We start from the raw sequence: 21,079 nt of genomic DNA on the forward strand, positions 1-21,079 counted from the left end.
AAGTTGCTTGCAGTCTGGCAGTCGGTTCCGCGCCGCTCAAGACCCCGGTCCCGCGCAGCTCAAGACCCCGGTCCCATGGGAGGTCGAGGGACCGGTCGCAGAGCCACCACCATCGTTCGTCTGGATCGAAGTCTTTGCACTTGGGGTCAGGTAAAATGAAGCATCACAAGAAGTCGAAGAAGCGCCATTGCTCTCCGACTTCCCTGCCGCGTGACGTGGCTGAGGGTGCGAGTGGTGCCTCTCCCACGGCTCAGGCGGAGCCTACGCAGTGCTGTCGGCGTACCCGCCCTTCCAGAGCCCGTCAGCAACTCCGGCCCAGCTGCAGGAATTTCTGTCAGACATGGCTCTCCTCTTTGGGCCGTCGGGCCCCCCCAGTGCACCTTCGGGCCCCGTGGGCCCGACTGGAGGTCCTCGCCCTTTACTGTCGGCGGCTCCGGCATCGCTGTTGGCTCAGGTCCCGGCGCCGCAGGGCTCCCTTGGATCCAAGCGTGGATCCCAGTCAACGCCGGTTGACCTTGTGACACCTCCACCAACCCCACCGGCACCACCTCCGACGTCGCCTGTCCCGCCGGACGTCGGTGTCCCCGGTTTCAGCCCCGATGTGGATACGGCGCGGGAACGGCGTTGTCCGATTCCAAGGCCGATGGGGGATTTCTATCCCTTTGTCCAACCTCCTTATTTTCAGCCTGTCCATCAGCCTTCGGACGAAGGGGAGGACTGGGAGGGGTCTGAGGACCTTCTCACAGCACAATGTGAGTTTGACCTGGACTGGGTAGAGGAACTGGGGGAGGCTAGTGGTCTTGATACCTCTCCTGACCTTGGCATGCTTACTCCTCCTACCGTGGCTACGGAGGAGGGTGCAAGTTATGCAGTGGTGTTGCGTAGGACGGCCGAGGCCCTCCACCTCGAAACTCCCTACAGTGGCTGCCAGGACTAACCTCCTGACAGAAAGCTTCAGCCTGCAGCTACCTCTGCGGACCCACTGCTGCCCTTTAATGATGCACTTTCAGACGTTCTTTTGGGCACCTGGTCCAGGCCCAACACAGGGGCTCCTGTGGATAGGTGGCCCAACGCCATCGCCCGGCCCCGGGCGACCCCCTTTTCCTTTCCCAACACTGCACCCCTGAGAGCTTGGTTGTCCAAACCTCTGCTTCCCGAGCGCAATGCCTACCGCACCACCGGACAGGGAATCCAAGAAACTGGAGCAATTTGGTAAGAATATTTCTTTCGTCCGCCAGTTTTTTAGGGCTGAGGTCTGTTCACACTGCATTCCTATTGGGCCGTTATTCCCACTCTGTGTGGGATACGGTGGCGCGTGTGCTGCCCCAATGTTGAGGAGGCCCGGACTGTGCCCTCTCAAGCTATTGCTGAAGGGAGAGATGCAGCCAAGTTTACCATTCATTGTGGCCTTGACACCGCCGACTCGCTGGGCAGGGAGTTTTCCACAACAGTGGCGCTCCGCCGCCACGCCTGGCTGAGGACAACTGTTTTTTTGGGGAATGTCCAGAACACCCTTATGGACATGCCCTTTGATGGCATTTGCCTTTTTGGCAACAAAGCGGATAGTGCGTTGGAGCGCTTTAAGAACTCGCGGGCTACGCCATGTCCTTGGGCCTTACTGCCATGCTCCCTCCTCCACGTTCTGCTTTTTGTGCCTTTCGTGGCCACGCAAGGGGCGCCCGACATGTTTGCTTCAGAGCCACAGGCCTGCGCAGCAACAGTCTGTGCGCGGCCGCGGACGTGGGAGCTTCTGAGGGGGTACCAGGTGCGACTTCGGCACGTTGATGGAGAACTCCAGCAAATGCAGGAGGTTGGCCGTAGTCTGGAGGTGGGAGATGACTGCCTTCAACAGCCAGTCTTCGAGATGGGGAAGACTGAAACCCCTGATCTGCGCAGATAAGCTGCGACCACCACCATTACTTACGTGAACACCCGAGGGGCGCTGGTAAGGCCAAAAGGGAGCACGGTGAACTGAAAGTGCTCGTAGCCAACCGTAAACCGCAGGTAACGCCGGTGGGACGGCAGAACGGGAATATGAAAGTAGGCGTCCTGCAAGTCTAACACTACCATCAAGTCTTGCGGGCCTAGGGCAGACAAGACCTGAGCCAATGTGAGCATCTTGAACTTCTTCCGGAGGAAACGATTAACGTTCCGAAGGTCTAAGATAGGACGCAGGCCCTTGTCCTTCTTTGGAACCACGAAGTAGTGGGAATAACAACCACGACCTACTTCAGGCGTCTGAACGTGCTCGATGGCCCCCTTGGCCAAGAGGGCCGCAACTTCCTGCTGGAGAAGCGTCAAGTGATCCCCCGACATGCGGTGATACTGAGGTGGCATGGCTGGAGGGGTAGTCTCGAAGGGGAGGGAGTAGCCCCTTCAGACAATTTGCAGCACCCACTGGTCCGAAGTGATGGTGCGCCAGTGGGGGAGATGGAGAATCCGTCCGCCCACTGGCGTTTGATTGACCTGAAAGGACGGACTAGGATGGCTGGCCCCCTGAACCACCTCGACGGTTCCCACGACCGCGGCCGCGCTGAGGAAGTTGCTGCGCCGGCCTTTGGCCCTGCGAACATAGTGGGGCGCCCCTTGCACGGCCACGAAAGGTGCGAAAGGCAGAAGGCGGAGGAGGCTGAGTAGCCGACAGGCCCAAGGACTTGGCCGTAGCCCATGAGTCCTTAAAGCGATCCAGCGCACTATCTGCCTTATTGCTAAAAAGGCATATGCCATCAAAGGGCATGTCCATCAGGATATTCTGGACATCCCCCGAAAAGCCAGTTGTGCTCAGCCAGGCATGGCTCCTAAACATCACCGTCGTGGAAATCGCCCTGCCCAGCGAGTCGGCGGTGTCAAGCCCACAACGAATGGTGAATTTAGCTGCGTCTCTCCCAGCAGCAACAGCCTGGGCGAGTACTGTCTGTACCTCCTCTGGACAGCTAGGCAGCACCTGCGCAACCGTGTCCCACACAGAGTGGGAATAACGTCTCAAGAGGCATGCGGTGTTCACCGACCGGAGCCCTAAGCTGGCATCTGAAAACAGCTTCCTGCCAAGCTGCTCCAACTTCTTGGATTTCCTATTCGGAAGTGCGGAAGGGAACGCGCTTTGGGACGCAGAGGCCTGGACAACCAAGCTCTCAGGAGTGGGGTGTTGGGAGAGGAAGAGGGGATCGGCCAGAGCCGGGCGATGGCGTCGGACCACGTTCCTGTCCACAGGATCCCCTGTGTTGGGCCTGGACCAGGTGCCCAAAAGAACGTCAAAGTGCGTCATTAAAGGGCAGCAAGGGCTCTGAAGAGGTTCCCGCCGGCTGGAGCACTTCTGTCCGGACGTTAGTTCTGGCGGCCACTGTAGGCAGTTCGAGGTGGAGGGCCTCGGCTGCCCTATGCAACACCACTGCGTAATTGGCTCCCGCCTCTGTAGCCAAGGTAGGAGGAGACAGCATGCCAAGGTCAGGCGAGGTGTCAAGACCACTGGCTTCCCCCAAATCCTCTGCCCAGTCCGGATCATAAGCACAGTCCTGTGCGAGATGGTCCTCAGACCCCTCCCAGTCCTCCCCTTCCTCCGAAGTCTGTGGAACAGGTTGAAAACACGGAAGACGGACATAGGGAACAAATCCCATCGGCGTCGGAAGCGGCGTCGAGCGCAGTGTCTCGTTCAGGGCTTAAGCCGGGGACAACGTCGTCCCAAGGAATGGGCAACGTCGGAGGCGGTGCCGGTGGAGTCGACACCGGTGGAGGCGTAACAAGGTCAACCGGCGTCGACTGGGGTCTGATCCCGGATTGCATGGGGCCCTGCGGCGCCGGGACCGGAGCCATCAGCGACGCCGGGGCCCGGGGCGATGGAACAACAGGACCCCCAGTCGAGCCCGCGGGGCCCAGAGGTGCACCGGCAGGGCCAGACGGCCCAAAGATCCAGGCCATGGCAGCAAGAAACTCTTGCACCTGGGCAGGCGTCGCCGCCGGACCCGGGAAGGGTGGGTAGGCCGTTTGAGACGTCCTCGGCTCTGCCGGAGCCGCAGGGGGTGGCACCGCCCACACCCTCAGCCGCGTTGCGCGACGGGCGATGGGAAGTCGAAGAGCGAAGACGCTTCTTCGACTTCTTCTTGGAATGCTTCGACTTACCTGACCCCGAGTGCAAAGACTTAGATCCAGAAGAATGATGGTGACGACTCTGCGACCGGTCCCTCGACCTCCCACGGGACTGGGACTTTGAACGGCGCGGAGCCGACTGCTGGACTTCCAGAAACCTTCGGGACCGCTTCTGCAATGTTTTCGGCACCATGGCCCGGCAGTTGGGGCACAACTTGGATTTGTGGTCGCGCCCAGGGCAGTGGATACACACGCGGTGTGGGTCCGTCACCGAGATCATGCGGTGACAGTCCCCACAGTTCTTAAACCCGGGCATTCTTACGACACCAGGAGTCGATCGACTTTAGAAAAATGGAGACAAAAAGCCTAAAAAAAACTCAGTCAAAAAATGACTGGGGATACTAGCTCTTCCCGGATCTGCGCTTGCTGGCGCGGAAAAAGAAAAAACTGACGTCAGCGTGCGTGGGCGGCGTCTAAGTACTGCCTGCGATGTCATCTCGGCGATCACGATGCCGACGACGGACGCAGACCCGAAGACGCCACCTACCGTCGCTCAGAGGTACTGCTGATGAAAACTTTCAGGATCCAGCCTGACGCCTGGGGGTAATTCTTATGTAAAGAATCTATCACTACGTGTTTCTTTCAGATTATCTGGGGTGTTCTTGCCTGCTTTCTTAAACACTTATAAGAAGTTATTTTCATGTTTTATTTTACCAGCTTCCTATGATGGCAGATAGTGAAGTTTCTCCTGTGAACTCTATTTGAGCACATGCTTCCTTATTATTCGTGTTGAAGGTTGTTTTTCTGTTTTTTGGTGACTATAACAATTACCATTGGAATGAGTGAGTTACAGGTGCTGTTTTCTGAAAAACTCTATATTCTTTTTCTTGCAGACAGCTTAGTATTGCCAGTGATTGCCTAAATTACTTTCAGGGTTCTATAGCACTCAGAAGAACTCACTGCCAGTTTATTTCTATCATACCCTTCCAAGATACAGGAAAGGTTTTTACAGGCCTAGATGTACACTTAGCTACTTTGTGGAGAGATCCACAGTTTTTCTCCGGATTTTCAGTGTGAAGTAATGGAAAGCAGCCCAAAACCAAACTATTTCAATTTGGCATGTGCTTTGCTTTACTCTGTGTTACGAACCAACAACAGAGCAGCTTGCATGTGTGGGGGTTTATTGAGGCAGCTACCCCTGTGCTGCTGAGAGGTGTTCAGGTCTTAATTGACCATGCATAAGTTTGCTTAAATTTAGATTTGGATGCCAGGTAGAAGGTGTAATTTGGTAGAGCGGTTCTTCTACAGCTTGTGGGTTGAAATATGATGTTTCTTATATCTTCATTACTTAGTTGCTACTTTTATGAGACAAAAAATAGTCTGTGCGTGGATTACGACACTAGAAATGAAAATGACTTACCTACATTCTGATGGATACTTGAGGTGGTTGTCATTCTGTGTTAACATTCTTTCTGTTTGGCAGCTCTCTCTGCTTTGTGCTGGCATCACAAAGTTGAGGCGGCTTAAGTTTTATAGAGTCACTAAGTCACTTCCGTCTGACATTACAAACTCTGTGATGGAAACCATTTTGGGACCAGAGAAGGATACTACCAGATCCAGTGTGATGCTTGACGCAATATCTAAGATTAGAAATCTGCAGGAAGGGGAAGTGTTCTTCATAAATGAAATTTCTTCGGTGTAGGAAAGTGGGTTTCTGTTGCAGTAACCCCCCACTTTTTGCCAGACAACTCATGTGCCATGGGTCCCTGCCAATCAGGTTCCCAGGGCCTGTGTTCTTTCCCCAAAACTGACCCAATTGGTATCTCTGGCCACAGGTCAGCCCCTGGTAAATGGTAGCACAGGTACCCAGGGCACTGTGACCAGGGAAGACCTCTTAGGGCTGCAGGACTTATTGTGCCACCCTTAGAGGCCCTATACCTCTACACACACACTCTGCCTTTGCAGGCTCAGCGTTTTGGTGCAGAACAAAGTGAAGAGTCGACATGGCACACACCTTTGTGTGCCATACCTACAACTCACTGCCCTGGCATAGATCAGTCACCCCTCTAGCTGGGTGCACTATACCAGTGGTGAGGGTACAGTTGCACAAGCCCTGTATCCCTACAGGTTCTAAGTCCGTTCTTAGACATTGTAAGTGCAGTGCTGCCATTAGGAGTATAAGGTGCTGGGAGTTTGTCATTACGAACTCCACAGCACCATAATGACTACACTGAAAACTGAGAAGTTTGGTATCAAGCTTCTCAGCACATTAAACCTACACTGATGCCAGTGTGGGATTTGATGAAAAATGCACACAGAGGGCATCTTCGAGATGTCCCCTGAAATCTAACCTACCACTAGTGTCCAGAGTTAAAGGTTCCTTTCAGCTGCCACCACCAGACATGTTTCTGGTCCCCTGGGTCGAGAGCCTGCTGCTCTCTGGGGCCTGAAACAATGCACATCCTGGAACGAGGTGTCAAGCCTCCTCCCCCAGGATGGGCAGGGTTCACGAAGGGGTAGCTTCAAAGGCTCGCCGCCTTTGTGAGTGTCCCCAGGCTACTTGCTGCTCACGGCAACTGGTCCCCACTGTTTCTGACCCCCACTTTGGGCAGGAGAACCAGCGGGAAAAACAAGTGAGGAAGAGAGGTGTGCCCACCTCTGCCAACTCCACCCATCAGGTGGAGAAGGTGAGGTGAAGCACAACTCTCAGTCCACGCCATCTTGAAGATGGGGGGACTCAGCCCACCAGGAACCTCCCACTGGAGGTTGGCATAATAGGGGGTGCACCCACCCCAGGGAAGAGACCCATTGGTCCCTGCCTTTTACCTACCTGTAATGCCCCTAAATCTAGTATTTAGGGGCACCCCAGAACCTTCCTTCCTCAGACAAGAACCTGCAAGAAGAAGAAGGACCGCACAGCAGTGCAACAGCTAACAAGAGGAAAACGCCCACTGACTTGGCCTCAGCCCTACCGGCCTGTTTCCTCCTCGAACCTGCTCCTGCGAAATCCCAGTGTGTCCTGCAGCCAGCATCCTTGAAAACCCCGGAGAACCTGCCTGCCTTCAAGCACAAAGACTTTGTCTCCCGTGAACACCGGATTTGTTCATCTGCAACCTCTGGCTCCGGCTGGACACCGCAAATCCGCCCCACTCTGCACCCACCGTCCACGGCCCGAGCGGGGAAACACCATGAGGCGGTCACCCTGGCGATCCTAACCCGAGATCCGGGGACCCCTGCCTCCAGCCGACGCCTGCAGCCTAAATCCAGAAGGCCCCCCCCCCCTAACCGCGACCAGGAGCTGGTAAGAAGATCCAGCCCTAAAAGTCACCCATGCACCCGACGCCCCATGGCCTTGTGTGCCAAAACCGACAGTGCCTAACCAACCCCTAACTTCCCAACTTACCTCTCAAAGTGGTGGTCGCGCCCAGAAGACCTTCGTCCCCAATCCTGCAGTGGCTGTCAAAACCGGAGGTTCTTCATTGAAAACAACAGGGTGACGTTGAAACAGCAATCTGCACCCAGCCGCCCTAGTGCCAATGAGGGTGCACCTTTGGTGCTACTTTGTTTCCCCGTTTGCCCTGAGCTAAAGGCCAGGATATTTGCTCAAGTGTGGAGTTTGAGAAACTAAAGAAATTCTTTAAAATTGCATAATGTAACAAAAACGATTTTACTTACCTGTTTTCAGTAAATGTCCCAAAGTAGTATCTAGGTATACTACTCTGTGTAAGCCTAGTAATCTCAAAAGTTACTTACCTGCTATTTTATTAAAAAGCCTATTCAAGTCTATGTACTACATTTCTCTGCATCCATACTGTAAATCAAACCAAAGTTCATATACAATTATCATTCAAACTGTATTTCAATTGCATTACTACTGTAAAGTATTTATTGCTTACCTGTGCCAGGCTTGCTTGATTCTAGAAAATAAAAGAAAATTTGTATACAAAAACAATTTGTCTGAAGTTCAGTCTTTGAGTGTGTGAATTAATTTGCTGACTGAGTGTGTACAACAAATGCTTAACACTGTCCTCTGATACTGCCTTACTGCTCGACCACACTACCACAAATAGAGAGTAAGGTGCCATCTAACTCTACCTCTGCGTACCTTTGGGGTTCCACTGGACTCTGTGCACACTATACCTCACTTTGGTATAGTATATACAGAACCAGCTTTCTACATTTGGGTATGTAACTTTTCCATCTGCCTCGATACAGTCACTAAGATTATGGTCCATGGATCAATTTCTTTTTTTTTGATAATCAAATTTTTATTTTCTTGTGAAAGGACAAAAAACTCAAATATCACATACAACAGTCCGATTGAACTGGCATCAAAATGACATATCATGGGATCAATGACAATCAATAGCAAAATCCCCATTCCCCCCCCTTTGCCTCCCATTCCCCCTACCCATACTCTCCCCCCTAGAATAAGCCCCCTAACCATTTCCCCCACACCCTGCGAAACTTTTTTGGGCATCCCCGTGCAGCATACAACGTCTGTTCTTGTGCGGCACACCAGTCCACGCCCCCTCTCCATTTAGCACATTTGAGTGGATCGATCTGCTTCCAGGAAGCTGCGATATCCCTTTTAGCCATTACCAGAGCAGTAGTTAGGAATTTTTTTTCATTGCAGGAGCCATCCAAACCATCTGTTATCCCCAGCAAAGCCATTTTGGGGTCATGGGGGACCTCCCACCCCAGGACCTCTTTTAATTCAAGTTCAATCTCACCCCAGTAGCTCTCCAAGAGCGGGCAATTCCATACCATATGGAAGAAGAAGCATCCGCGGAAAGGCCTGCACGATAGAGGCGCGCCGGGGTCAGGTAGGCGGCATGCAGGTAATAAAGCTGGATGAGCCGCAATCTAGCCGATGTGGTGATCGTCCTGGGGGCCATAAGGGCGTCCCTCCAGTCAGCTTCATCCAATGGACCCACCCAAGTCTCCCAGCGCTGCCTCAGTCCATCCCAGTCCACCGGGGTGTTATTAACCAGAGAGCGATAGATACGGGAGATTACTCCCTACCCAATACACCCCAGCATCGCCTGAGCCTCAGGCGGGCTGTGGTCGTGAATCCGTGAATCCAGAGGGACATGAGTCTGGACCGCACGGCGCAGCTGGAGATATTTATAGAATTGCAAAGGATGCAACGAAAATCGACCCTGAAGCTCCTTAAAGGAACACATTTGGCTCCCCCGCCACAAGTCACCCAACCGAGAGATCCCAAGAAGGTCCCATGCTCGAAACCCCTGTAGCCCCGCTACCTCCCGCAGTCAAGTACCATGCCAAAGTGGTGTGACTAGGGTCAGTGTCTTCGACCAGCGGGTATGCCGTAGAGCGGCATGCCATGCCAAGAAGGGGGCCCACGTAACGTCCGAGAGCGACAAAGGGATCACCGCCCCGTAGTGCATATTTTGAATGGAGTACCTCTAACCTATAGGCCGGATCGTCCCACCCGCCTGAGAACCAATCATGAACCACCAGAAGCCGAGTTGCAAGATAGTACAAATAAAGGTTGGTCATGCTCAGGCCTCCGTCATATGAGGGAATCCGACAACGGTCCAGGGCCAGACGGGGCCTACCGCCACCCCAGATAAACTTAGTCGCAATCTTGTCCATATCCAGGAGCGGGAGAAGGAGCAAGGCGTGTTCTGTGGCATGTATAGGAACTTAGGGAGTATCATCATCTTATAGAGTGCTATCCTCCCCAGTGGGTTCAGTGGAAGCGACTGCCACTTCACCATGTCCGATCTGGTCCTATTAACCACAGGAGCCACGTTGAGGGCCCAGCAGAGCTCCGGAAGAAGGGTGATCCAGATCCCCAAATATTTAAAGGAGAGTCTCCGGAGGGGAATATCAGACTGCCAATCGAAACATTCCCTAGACGGGTGCAGGGGGACCAGGACAGATTTTTTGGGGTTTAGGTGAAGACCGGATGCCTGACCGAAACGGCGAAGAATCTGGCGAACACGAGGGCCCGAAACAGCAGGGTCTGAGATATAGAGAAGGACGTCGTCCGCGTACAGGGCGATCTTATCAGGGACCATACCCGGCCAATCCCACCCACGGAGAACAGGGTCCGATCGGACCAGAACGGCCAGAGGCTCCATCGCCAGGGCGAAGAGGAGGGGCGAGAGCGGGCAGCCCTGCCGCGTTCCCCGCCCTATGGAAAACGTGTGAGAGAGCTCCGTTCACCAACACTCGGGCTCGCGGCCACGGACCATAGCACGAAACTGGGGGCCGAAACCCATGCACTCCAAGACCTCACCGAGATAGACCCACCCCACCGAGTCAAAGGCCTTTTCAAAGTCGACCAGTAGAAGAGCCAGATATGGAGATAGGCGCTCCCGGTGGGTCAGGGCCAGATGTAGGCGCCGCAAGCAATGCCTTGTCCCCCGGGCCGGCATAAATCCACACTGGTCCGTGTGGACCAGTGAGACCAGATGCGGGCGAAGCCGTTGCGCCAGGATGGTAGCGTATAACTTAAGTTCGGTATTAATGAGAGATATCGGCCGGTAATCCGAGCAAGACTGTGATGGGGGTTGTGTTTTGGGAAGGACTACTATCGTGGCCGTGTCCGTTTCCGGCGGGAACGAGCCCTTCCCCACCACTTCAGCATAGAGATCTAGAAGCCTCGGGGCAAGGGTTTCACGGTAATGGGCATAATATTCCTGCGGGAAGCCGTCCGGCCCCGGGGTCTTCCCGGATGCCAAGTGAGTAATCGCTTCGCCGATTTCCTGCAGTGTGATGGGCAGTTCTAAAGTCTCACCAGCCTCCCGTCCCAACCGCCCAAGAGCAACCCCGCTCGTCCCCATCATCTCCGCAAGAGAGATCCCCGGTGCCCGGGCCCGGTACAGTTGGGAATAATAATCTGCAAAGGTCTGTGCCACTGCCACGGAGACTGTGTGAGTCACGCCAGTGGAGTCCACAATGGCAGGAATAATCCGGTTTGCCTGAGGGTAAGTAGCCAGCCGATGGAGGAGCGTACCGTTCGTGTCCCCCACCCGTACACCCAGGCCACCGAGGAGCACCATAGAGTCTTAGCCGCCTCCATAGATTGCATACGTATCGCCTCCCTCAGAAAGGCCAGCCGTCGCGCCCGCGCGGTGTCACTCAACGCCACCTGGTCCCGCTCAAGCTCCAAGGCCTGCACTTCGCAGGCCGTGAGTCGCTGGAGCTGTGCCCGGCGTTGCTGTTGCTCATGCCCCCTGGCAGCCCCGCTAATAGTCGCCTTGCTGGCCTCCCAAAGGATGGCCAAGGAAGAGACAGAGCCAACGTTATGCAGATAATAATTGGTAATCTCGTCTCCCACTGCTTTCCGGAATTCTTTGTCCTGAAGGAGCCAGGCATTCAGACGCCACATCGGGCGGGCGGAGAAAGGAGGCGGGCCGAGAGCGGTAAGCATAGGTGAGTGGTCCGAAAGGCCCCTTGGAAGAATGCGGGTGTCCTGAACACCCGCACATTCCGTAGACAGGACAAAAATTAAGTCGATCCGGGCGTGCAAATGGTGCGCCGCCGAGGTGTGAGTGTACTGTCGAGCATATGGATGCCAAACCCTCCAGACGTCGCACAGGCCCTGGGCTTCAGCCCAACTCGACAACTGCTCCTTAGGTGGTTCTTTGTGTTCTCAGCTCCTCTTAGTATTCTGGCCCAAGTCCCATTCTCCTTTGCAGTTCGCATTACAATTTCTTAATATATGGTTTGGTCTACCCCTGGAGACAAGTGTATATTTGTACTACTTACTTGATTATTGTAAAGTATTCTTGTGTATTGTATTGATATGTTTGGGTAGGAGACATACTAATGTGTTAGTGATAGTGTGTGTAATAAATAAGGCCTGTTTTCTGTGTGGTTTCTTTTCATCTAATCTCCACTACTGATTCAAATTGGTAAAATAAGCTGTTTTACACTCCTTCAAGGTAAGCCTAAAGGCTGCTCTGCACAGCTACCACATTGAGGTTATCAAAGACAACTAAAATCACCATAAGGGTTGTATGAATTAATGCAAGGTGCATCACTTGAATAAGTGTGCACCATATACTAAGCCAGCCTCCTACCGTAAGTAACATATTTGTAACATAACATAACATGGAGTTATCTTAAGGATATCTTCTTCCACAGAATAAACCCACCATGTCACACTTTGTATAGATAGCACAATCTACTCGGGCGAGGTTTGTCTTTCTTGCAGTGCTGTCAGGTCGAGTTTGATGTCACCATGGCGCAGTCTTCACAGGCACAGTCTTCTCTGGCACAACTTCACAACTGCTCAGTCTTCTTGTTCACAGGTTCATGACATCGTAGCAACTTAGCCTACTCAGGCACAGCTTCAAGATGTTGAAGTGGCACAGTGGGTTCTGGCCCAACTTAACAATGTTGCAGTGGCTCTGTCCACTTTGGTGCACTTCATAATTTTGTAGCAGCCCAGTCCATTTGGGCACAACTTAAGTCATACAGCGGTTCCAGAATGGAGCTGCTTGTTGGGAGAGACTTTGTTGTAGTCCGTGGAGCACGCAGATCACTCTCCTCTGACTTCCAAGGTGGATGGACCCTAGCATTCTGAGGTTAACTGCTACTGGTTCACCCTGAAAATCACATCTCCTGCAGGGGTGCAGGCTCCTTCCTTAGCAGACAGGTTAGTTTTCATACTTTTCGACAAAGGGGAACAGCTTCTTCCTTACAGGTCAGATTCTAGGTGATGGTTCCTCACTTCCTGGACACTGACTGTCAGGCAGACACCCCCTCTGGCACTCTAGCACTGCAGTCAACTGAGTACTCTGCAGAACACTCCCTTCCTTGGTCAAATAGAACTGTGCACATCTGTAGGAAGTTGGCTCTCTATATATTGTACCAAAACTAGGTACATTTTGTAGAGTCCAGGCAACACTTATCGATTTACAGAGGCAAAAAAAAAAAAATCTCTCTCTAAAATGTTTACTTAAATGCGTCTTTCGGCAGCAATACTTTCCTGTGGGGGGGGAAAAGGCATATGGTGCATACAGTTATTTATGGTTGGTTTCTGAGGGTCTCCTTTTGGATTTAGGTTTGTAGGGGGGCCAAAATACCACCAGCAGTTACTCGTTACCTGCTCGGCCGTGGGTCGAGGTGCTGGTCGGGTTGGTAGCTTTGCGCACTATGCCAGTGTAAAGAAGGGGGACACCTAAAAACAGGCTGCAGAGGGGGACTGAGGGGCCAGTCAGAGAGCGGGGGCTCTGGGCACAAGGGTCCTAACCAAGTGGGCATTACCGGTTGTCGGTTACCCAAGCTTGGCTGCAGAGTAGGTAGGTCGGCTGTGCCCTGTGCGACCAAGGCCTTTGCGGTTGTCGGTGTTGCTGATTGAGGGTGCAGAAATCAGGACAGCTGGGCCGCTCTGGCTGTTTGTTTCTGTGGTGTTGACGTCTCATAACGGCTACTCCGGCTCTGTGCTGTTAGTCCAGACTGGACTTACGCAGGCCTTGGGTGTGGCAAGAAGTCCAGTACCCCGGGTATTAGTGCTTTGTGGCTCCAGTCTGTCCTGGTGTCCTCTCACTCAGTGGGGGTTCAGATCTGACTTTCGGGTATATCTTCCTGGGTGGCTGGCGGGTTGGACTAGCCGGGAAGCAGCAACATGGTGAACCAGACTCTGCTTCTTCAGTGCCTGCAAACTACAGGGGTGTTTGCTTGCAGTCTAATGGGGTTCTTGGAAGATGCTCAGTTGCAGAACGAGTCACTAGGTGACTATGTCAAGACTGGTGCAGGCAGGCAGGGTATGACCCAAAAGGTCCACAGCAGTCTTCAGTTCTTGTTTTCTCATGGCTTTTCTTTGTCCTCTTCTTCTTGATATGTCGAATCTAAGTTCCTGGCATCAGGAGTGCTATCTAGATACTCAATTTAGGTGTGTTAAGGGGAATGACAGGTAGTAGCCAATGGGATACTTAACTTTAGGGCAACTGCACCCCCTATGTGACTACTTCCCGTGGGAATTGGGCATACCCCTGAGCCAGTGAGCCTAATTTCACCAAAACCCTAGTAGGTGGAATTCTAGTTTTCGTGTTCACATCAGGTAGGTTACAGTAGGGGTAGTACTTGCCCAATAAGGAACACGCCTCCTGCCTAACTAATTTTCCCACCTGTCCTGGGGCCAAATGGGCCTCATGGCAGGGGGTGGTGTCTCCCTAGTCTGGGGGAAGCCGGGGTCACATATCAAAGGCGTTAGAGGCCTTTGAAACTACCTGCCATGATATGCTGGTTACTTAGCCATCCTACTTGGAGTAAGTGACAGCACCTTCGGTCGAAGCAGGCATTGTTTCTGCCCTTAGAGAGCATGCGCTCTTACCTGCAGGGGTCAGCAACCTTTCTGTGGTGGCAGGCTGGTCTACACCAATCAGCCAGTGTATGAGAGATTGGCAAGTTTTCAGGGGGCTCCTCTCAGGTGCCCTCTGGGTGCATGTATTAATACATCCATCACTAGAATCAGTGTGGGCTTACTAATGCAAAATGTTTGAGGTAAAACATCTCTAGTTTCAGTGAAGCCATCATGTAGCTGCAGAATTTGCGATCACCAGTGCCCAGTACATACACTCAAAATGGCTTCCCTTTTCGCTAGCAGTGTCCATGAATTGACAGGGACATCACAGGGGCATGTCTGCTCATGCAGATATGTCCTCACATGTAATATAATGCACCCTGCCTTAGGGCTGTAAGGCCTGCTGTAAGTGTGACTTACTTATATTACGTGCAGTGTCTGCAGGCATGCCACACAGGAGAGGTGTGCATGTCTTGTCTTCACTTTTCTCTGTACCATGTCACTCAGCCTGTTCTAACAGTTTGCATGAGTGTGGTGAGGGTTCCCTTAGAGTGGTACAATATATGCTGCAGCCCTTCGGGACCCTCTTTAGTCTCCCTGCCCTAGGTACCAGGGGAACCATTTACTTACAGGAGGTGTTAAAGATATTGTCAATTGGGAAACAATTGTACAGTTTTAGGGAAAGAGATCTGGCACTGGGGTCCCTGGATAACTGGAACCCTGTGCATTTCTGTAAAAATTGCATCAAATACCAGGCAAAAATTGGGGTTGACCATTTCAAAATGGGGCACTTTCCTACATCGTCAGTATGTGCTATACATCAATCATGCTAAGACTGCGCTTGATCCATCCTAGGATATTGATATAATGTACATAAGGCAAAATCGGGATAAGCCCTTCCCAACTATAATAGAACCTCCCGCCACCCCCACCCCAACCCCTGCTCTCGGTCCAATAGAACTTGAAACTAAATCAAGTGGGTCAGCAGCACAAATCTTATACAGTCAACGCAGGCAGGGATGTAGGTTATATGTCTGCACTTTCAGAACCAGTTTGGGGTGGTTCTTCTTCTTTTGTCCTCTCCAAGACAGTCTTTGTGGAAAATGAAATGCTTCATAGCAGGGTAATCTGCAGTCTAGAGTACCCACAGCAGAGGCACAAAAAGGTGTGAGCATTCCTTACCTGGAAATTAATAGCCATGCTCACCTGTGATTTGTGAAGGGACAAAAAAAATACCTCATTCAATGGACTTTTCACACTCTGAACAACAGACACTGCAGTGCCACTCCTCAGTCCCATCATCCGCCAAATGGCAGTGCTCAAAAAGACTCTTCAGCAGCCCTTCTCAGGAAAAGGACCTAATAGCATTTCTAAATGAAGCCCTGTCTCCTTTTTCCCCACTTTAGTGACTAGGTCTCCCTACAGCTTCAGGAATTTCAGCAAAACACTTCCCCTGTTTGGGAAAACATTCTCATCTGTCTTGTGCACATGAACAAGCCTGGGACTTCCCACATGAAACCCCACAGTCTTCCATTACTCTAATTCACACATACTCAAAAGGCATGTACCATGCAGGAATTAGACATGCATAACATACACTTGGGATATCAGCTCTAGAATCTGACTCCACAAGCACACAAAAGTGAGGTATGAGGTAATTTTATTTGCACCTATTATAGAATTCGGTCAAGGGTTTGGGTTTATTTGGGGTGCTAAGGATCTGAGGCTCAATACCCCTAAGTCTCCAATGAAATTATGAACAGCAATAATATGATAGTACGAGGAACCTGACGAGGAAGGACTGCTCCATGGACTAGAAATTTGGAAATATTGCATCTAAACCTACACGGGTTATGTCATATTGAAAATTCCATGAAGTGGCATTCAATACGGTCTGTTGCATTCTGAGAATATCATAAAAGGACACACAAAACGATTACAAATCATTCAGGCCCATATAAGGAAGAATTTACCCTGACTAAAAGACTTGTGGGAACGTATAAAGAAGAATTTGATGATATAAGAATTTTGCCCTGAAGAAGTCCGTATGGACGAAACGCGTTGGCTACGCAGTTTTTAAAGAAGAAAATTAAATAAAGGACTTTTTAAACGGAACCTGCTGATTGGACTCACTATTGTTGGAATCTACTAAATTTAATTGTATACAAACTCTGTGGTGTGCTGGATCATATTATTGCTGTTCTAGAATCTGACTCCGCGCATAAAAGCAGAACTTTACCCAAGTTGGCCAGTAGGCCTCTGTTTCTGTGACAGATAAAAACGGCTGGTCTCAACTAATGGCTCCCAAAACACAGAAGCTGTCACCCCTTCTCTATATGCTAAACTTATGAAAAGGCTGGTAGTCCATTGTCAGTCAAATTAGTGCACATATGGTGCGCCCATCAAGGCCAATCAAAATATTAATGTTTTTTGCTTCACCCATGCCAGACTGTAACTCAAGCTCTCAGATAGCGTTGAAGAAAGCTAGAAATACTACTAGATTCTGAGCAATGTAGTGAGGATGGGACTGTAAGCACAAACTACAGGGACAGGAAACTTTATTTAAAACGCCAACATTGGCATCTCACCTCACTGCACCCAATGAACTGGTACAGATCAGGCTCCGGCTGGAGAGACTTAAGAGGGTTGGATGCCACACATACTTTGGTGGTGCTAAAGTTTTTAGTCTGCTCTATTGATGTTTTATTTCGGTCTCATAGAGGTGACCTAGGAATTAGTTTTCTACTTGGCATCACTTATTTACAGAGAGTCAGTGAGTTGCAAGCACAACCTGTAGATGAGACATGCATATAAATAAACATGTACAGACTAGTATCATGAGTACACCCAAAATCTTCCTGAGTTTTTTTAACCTCTTCACATTATGCAAACTAGTCATCTAACTTTTTCACTAATAGTTTGGTCAGCAGCAAGTTATTCACTGAACATACTAGATGAGAAGAGAGCTATTGCATATTGGATAGTCACCTAAAAGCTCTTCGCACTTTTGTCTAGCCATCTCAAGGTAAATGTACTTCCAGACATGACTTGCAAGAGAAATAGTGCATTGACTCGAAACTTGTCACACAAATGCTAATCAACAACTCTTAAGTACCACTTGGAACACAATATATATGCACATGAAGATACCACCATTTCCTTTCTGGTTAATATATATCTTGTCTACATTTGCAGAATAACTAAAGAAACTGTGTGCCTATGTTCACAGAAACTGTGGTGTTGGCATCCAAGCTCAAAAAGAGGTTGGGTGGGTCATATATTTTTAAAACACTTTGAGTCCTGTTCTTCACTAAACACTTACTGCCATGTTTGGAAAAGTTCCCTTTTACATATTATGCACAGTGTAGGCATCTACAATAGACAAATGCTGCAGACAGAAAGTTACATTTGTAGCTATTCGTTTGTATCGTTTGTCTTAGAGAGTCACATCTGCCTTCTGGGCAGTGTAAGAAAAGGATAATCAATAAACCTCAAACATATTTCATCGTAATTCGAACATATGTCATGCTCTGGAAACACTAATACAAGATGAAGTCGTTGTGCCAAATTGTATTGTGTTCAGTGTCGGGAATGAGCCTCTGAGTCATTCCTGAAGCCTAAGATTTCTTGAAAAACCTTTGTATTTTATCAAACATAACACTAGATGGCAGTAATATGCCTAGCTGTGACTGCAGCATAACAAGATGCAAGTCAGTGCTTTCAACCTGATAACTTTTTCTATGCTTCCACCTGGATTTAGCTCAGCTTATAGAGAACTGGCCAACAAATGCTTGCTGACTATAAGAGTTGCGGAACCAGATGACATCACGCCCTGACAGTAACAGGGAGACAGATGAAGGCTTTTAGCAGCACACGCAATGCATAGAAAATTCTGGATGCAACAAAATTCCTTTGCACTGCCAGCTGTGCATGCTGATTAAGTGGCTTGGAATTGTTATATTTTTAGAACTGTTCTAAAATAGATTTGTACTTAACTATTAGTTTATGCCAAGGCTTTCCTAAATTACATTCATATGGTTTAAAGTGTACTGAACAAAACTAAATGTGTTTTTTATTGTTTCCTTGTGTTTGATTTTGTCTTAAAGAAACTGTCTGTAGAGGGGGAGACCAGTGAAGAATGGTTGCCTCCACAGTGGATTTTGGACACCACTCCTCGTCGTTCACCGTTTGTCCCACAGATGGGTGATGAGGTAAATGCTCAGGCTAGGCTTTCTCTTCTTTGTTGCATCAATTAAAAGCCTACCCTGTTGAAACAAAATATTGATTCAGCTAGAAAGATGGTGGCTATTTAATAATTGAGTTTAATTTAAATGGCTATTGTTAATAAAAATAAATGATTTTCAAAAGATGTTCTTTAGCCATGTTAACAATAAAAACATTTATACAGAAATCATTGCTAATCAACAGTATATTTCTCAAAATAAGGTCTGGAAATTGGGCATATTACATTTCAAAAAGAATAATTTTGGAATAAATTTGATTAAAAGTGTAAATTTTATTAAAATGAATTGTGTTAAGGTGCAATGCTTTTTATACATTTACTCAATGTTCCTTGATTCTGTTGTATATTATTTCAGTTAACTGAATTTATACGAGTCCTATTATTTGAGCAAGTGTTTATTCTTCCCTATTTTCCTCTGGTATGTCTGTACTTGGGTTGTCTTCTTCGTCCTCTAGCTTCCTCATGTTTCTCGTGGCTCCTCCTTCGTCAGTCCACAACATTTTGCCCGACATTTTCTGCAGCACTCTTCCTGAGCATTAGTTCTTTCACTTCCAGAACACCATGTCTGACCATTGGCAACTGGATGTAGGCCAACGGCCTTAAACTCAACGCTGAAAAGTTTGAGGTCCTCATCTTCTAAAACAACGCCTCCCCCTGGGACGACTCATGGTGGCCCACTGCACTCTGCCCCTCACCTGCTCCCTACAACCACTCATGCAACCTCAGAATCATCCTCAACAGCCAACTACCCATGAAGAACCAAGTCAACGCTGTCTCCTCCTCCTGCTTCCACACTCTCTGCGTGCTCTGCAAGATCTTCCGATGGATCCCAGTTTCCACCAGGAAAACAGTCACCCAAACCCTCAGTGCCAGCCTCCTCGACTACGGCAGCATACTCTACATCAAAACCACCAAACAACTACTCCTCTGCCTTCAGACCATCCAGAACACCGCAGCAAGACTAATCCTCTACCTCCCCAGGAGAACCAGCACCACCCCCCACCTTAGTGCCCTCCACTGGCTTCCTGTACAGAACAGATGCCTCTTCAAGCTCCTAACTCACACTTAAAAGGCCCTCCATAAGTCTGGGCCCACCTACATCGGCTACTGCCTGACGTTCCATCGACCTAGCAGGGCGCTTCACTTCATCTCCCTCGCCCTGTCCCACACCCCCCACATCTACCCAAGCTGCTACGGAAGGCGTTTCTTCTCCTTCCTTGCTGCCATGTCTTAGAACAACCTCCCCTCCACCTGCGCACCTGCCCCATCACTTGATAAATTCAGGGAAAAGGTCAAGACATGGGTCTTTGACCAAGGACTTTAGGACCCTGTGCCCGGAGAACCCCCCCAGGGTGAAAGTCGCATTCTATAAGAATCCCCTAACTCACTGCTCTGAACTTAACAGTTTTTACAAGTAATCATCCACGTATGAGCATTGAATATTATTCTTGCTTTCTAACAACATATAGCAGAGGAATAATTTCCCTTCAGCATTCTTCCTTTTTTTCACTCACTGTAGCCTTTAGTGTTTAACCATGCATCTTTCTTGAGGTACACTTATAGCTTATACTTACCATACACCTATGATGGCCTTATTGTCTTAGACTGAAATTTTATCTGTCGTTCACTCCTTATCTTATATGGGAACCACCATTAGGTTGCCTTCTCAACCCTTGTGATGTGTTTTTTTTAGGCTTGATCTGATAATCGAATCGTGCTTGATAAAGCCTTAACATTTCCTTCCACGTTGCTCAAAGTACCATTATAAGGAAATGCCTCTTTTGTATGGTCACCACCAAATTTTTTGGCTGATGTTTCTTGTTTTTTAGGTCTTGCCTGGCGAAAGCAGTGCATGCGCTGATCTCGCCATGGAGAGGACCTTTTGGAATCGATTCAGCCAAAGCTGAATGCACGCGCATCCAGATTGACAAACATGGCTGCTCTCGCCATCCGCAAAGCTAAACATGCATGCGTAGGGACAAAAAATGCATGCGCGTGTGGACAGCCCAACGCCATGTTTGACACGCGCGCTTATTTTAGTCCGTACATGTGCTTTCGCTTTTCCTCCCTCCCCCGTCGGCCCCTAGGTAGCGGCACATGTGCGCAATGCTTTTTTAGGTCTCGCCTGACCCAGCGCATGCGCTGGTTTGGCGATACTTATTGAGAGGGCTCCAAAAAGTGCTACCAGGCCAGCCTGGAGCTACAGTGCATGTGCGCGGGCGCGCACGCCGCGTTTTACCGCTTTACCGCTTTGCATAGCCAATAGGTCTCGCTTTTGGGACCTTATAAGTATTTAGTTATGCAACTGTTGCATGGCTAAACACTTATAAGGTCCCAAAGGCGAGACCTATTGGCTATGCCAATGCTTGTTTCTTGTGGACGTTTGATGTTAAGTATTTCGCCGCCTCGCTGTGTTTCCTAATTTGACCTAACATGGCCCATTGTCTGACCCCCACGTCACCGCATCT

General features: G+C 49.9%; 1 protein-coding gene across 2 annotated transcripts in view; it reads left to right on the forward strand.

Moving 5' to 3' along the window:
* The window catches only part of BRWD3 (bromodomain and WD repeat domain containing 3), a 1,513,493-nt gene that overhangs the window by 768,856 nt on the left and 723,558 nt on the right, over positions 1–21,079 (forward strand). For both annotated transcript variants that reach the window (XM_085607835.1, XM_085607833.1), the window contains one exon: positions 18,475–18,579. In XM_085607835.1, the coding sequence (XP_085463961.1) occupies positions 18,475–18,579 (105 nt within the window). The remainder of the gene's footprint in view (positions 1–18,474; positions 18,580–21,079) is intronic.

This window comes from Triturus cristatus, chromosome 5_2 (assembly GCF_964204655.1).
Source record: "Triturus cristatus chromosome 5_2, aTriCri1.1, whole genome shotgun sequence".
NCBI lineage: Eukaryota > Metazoa > Chordata > Amphibia > Caudata > Salamandridae > Triturus > Triturus cristatus.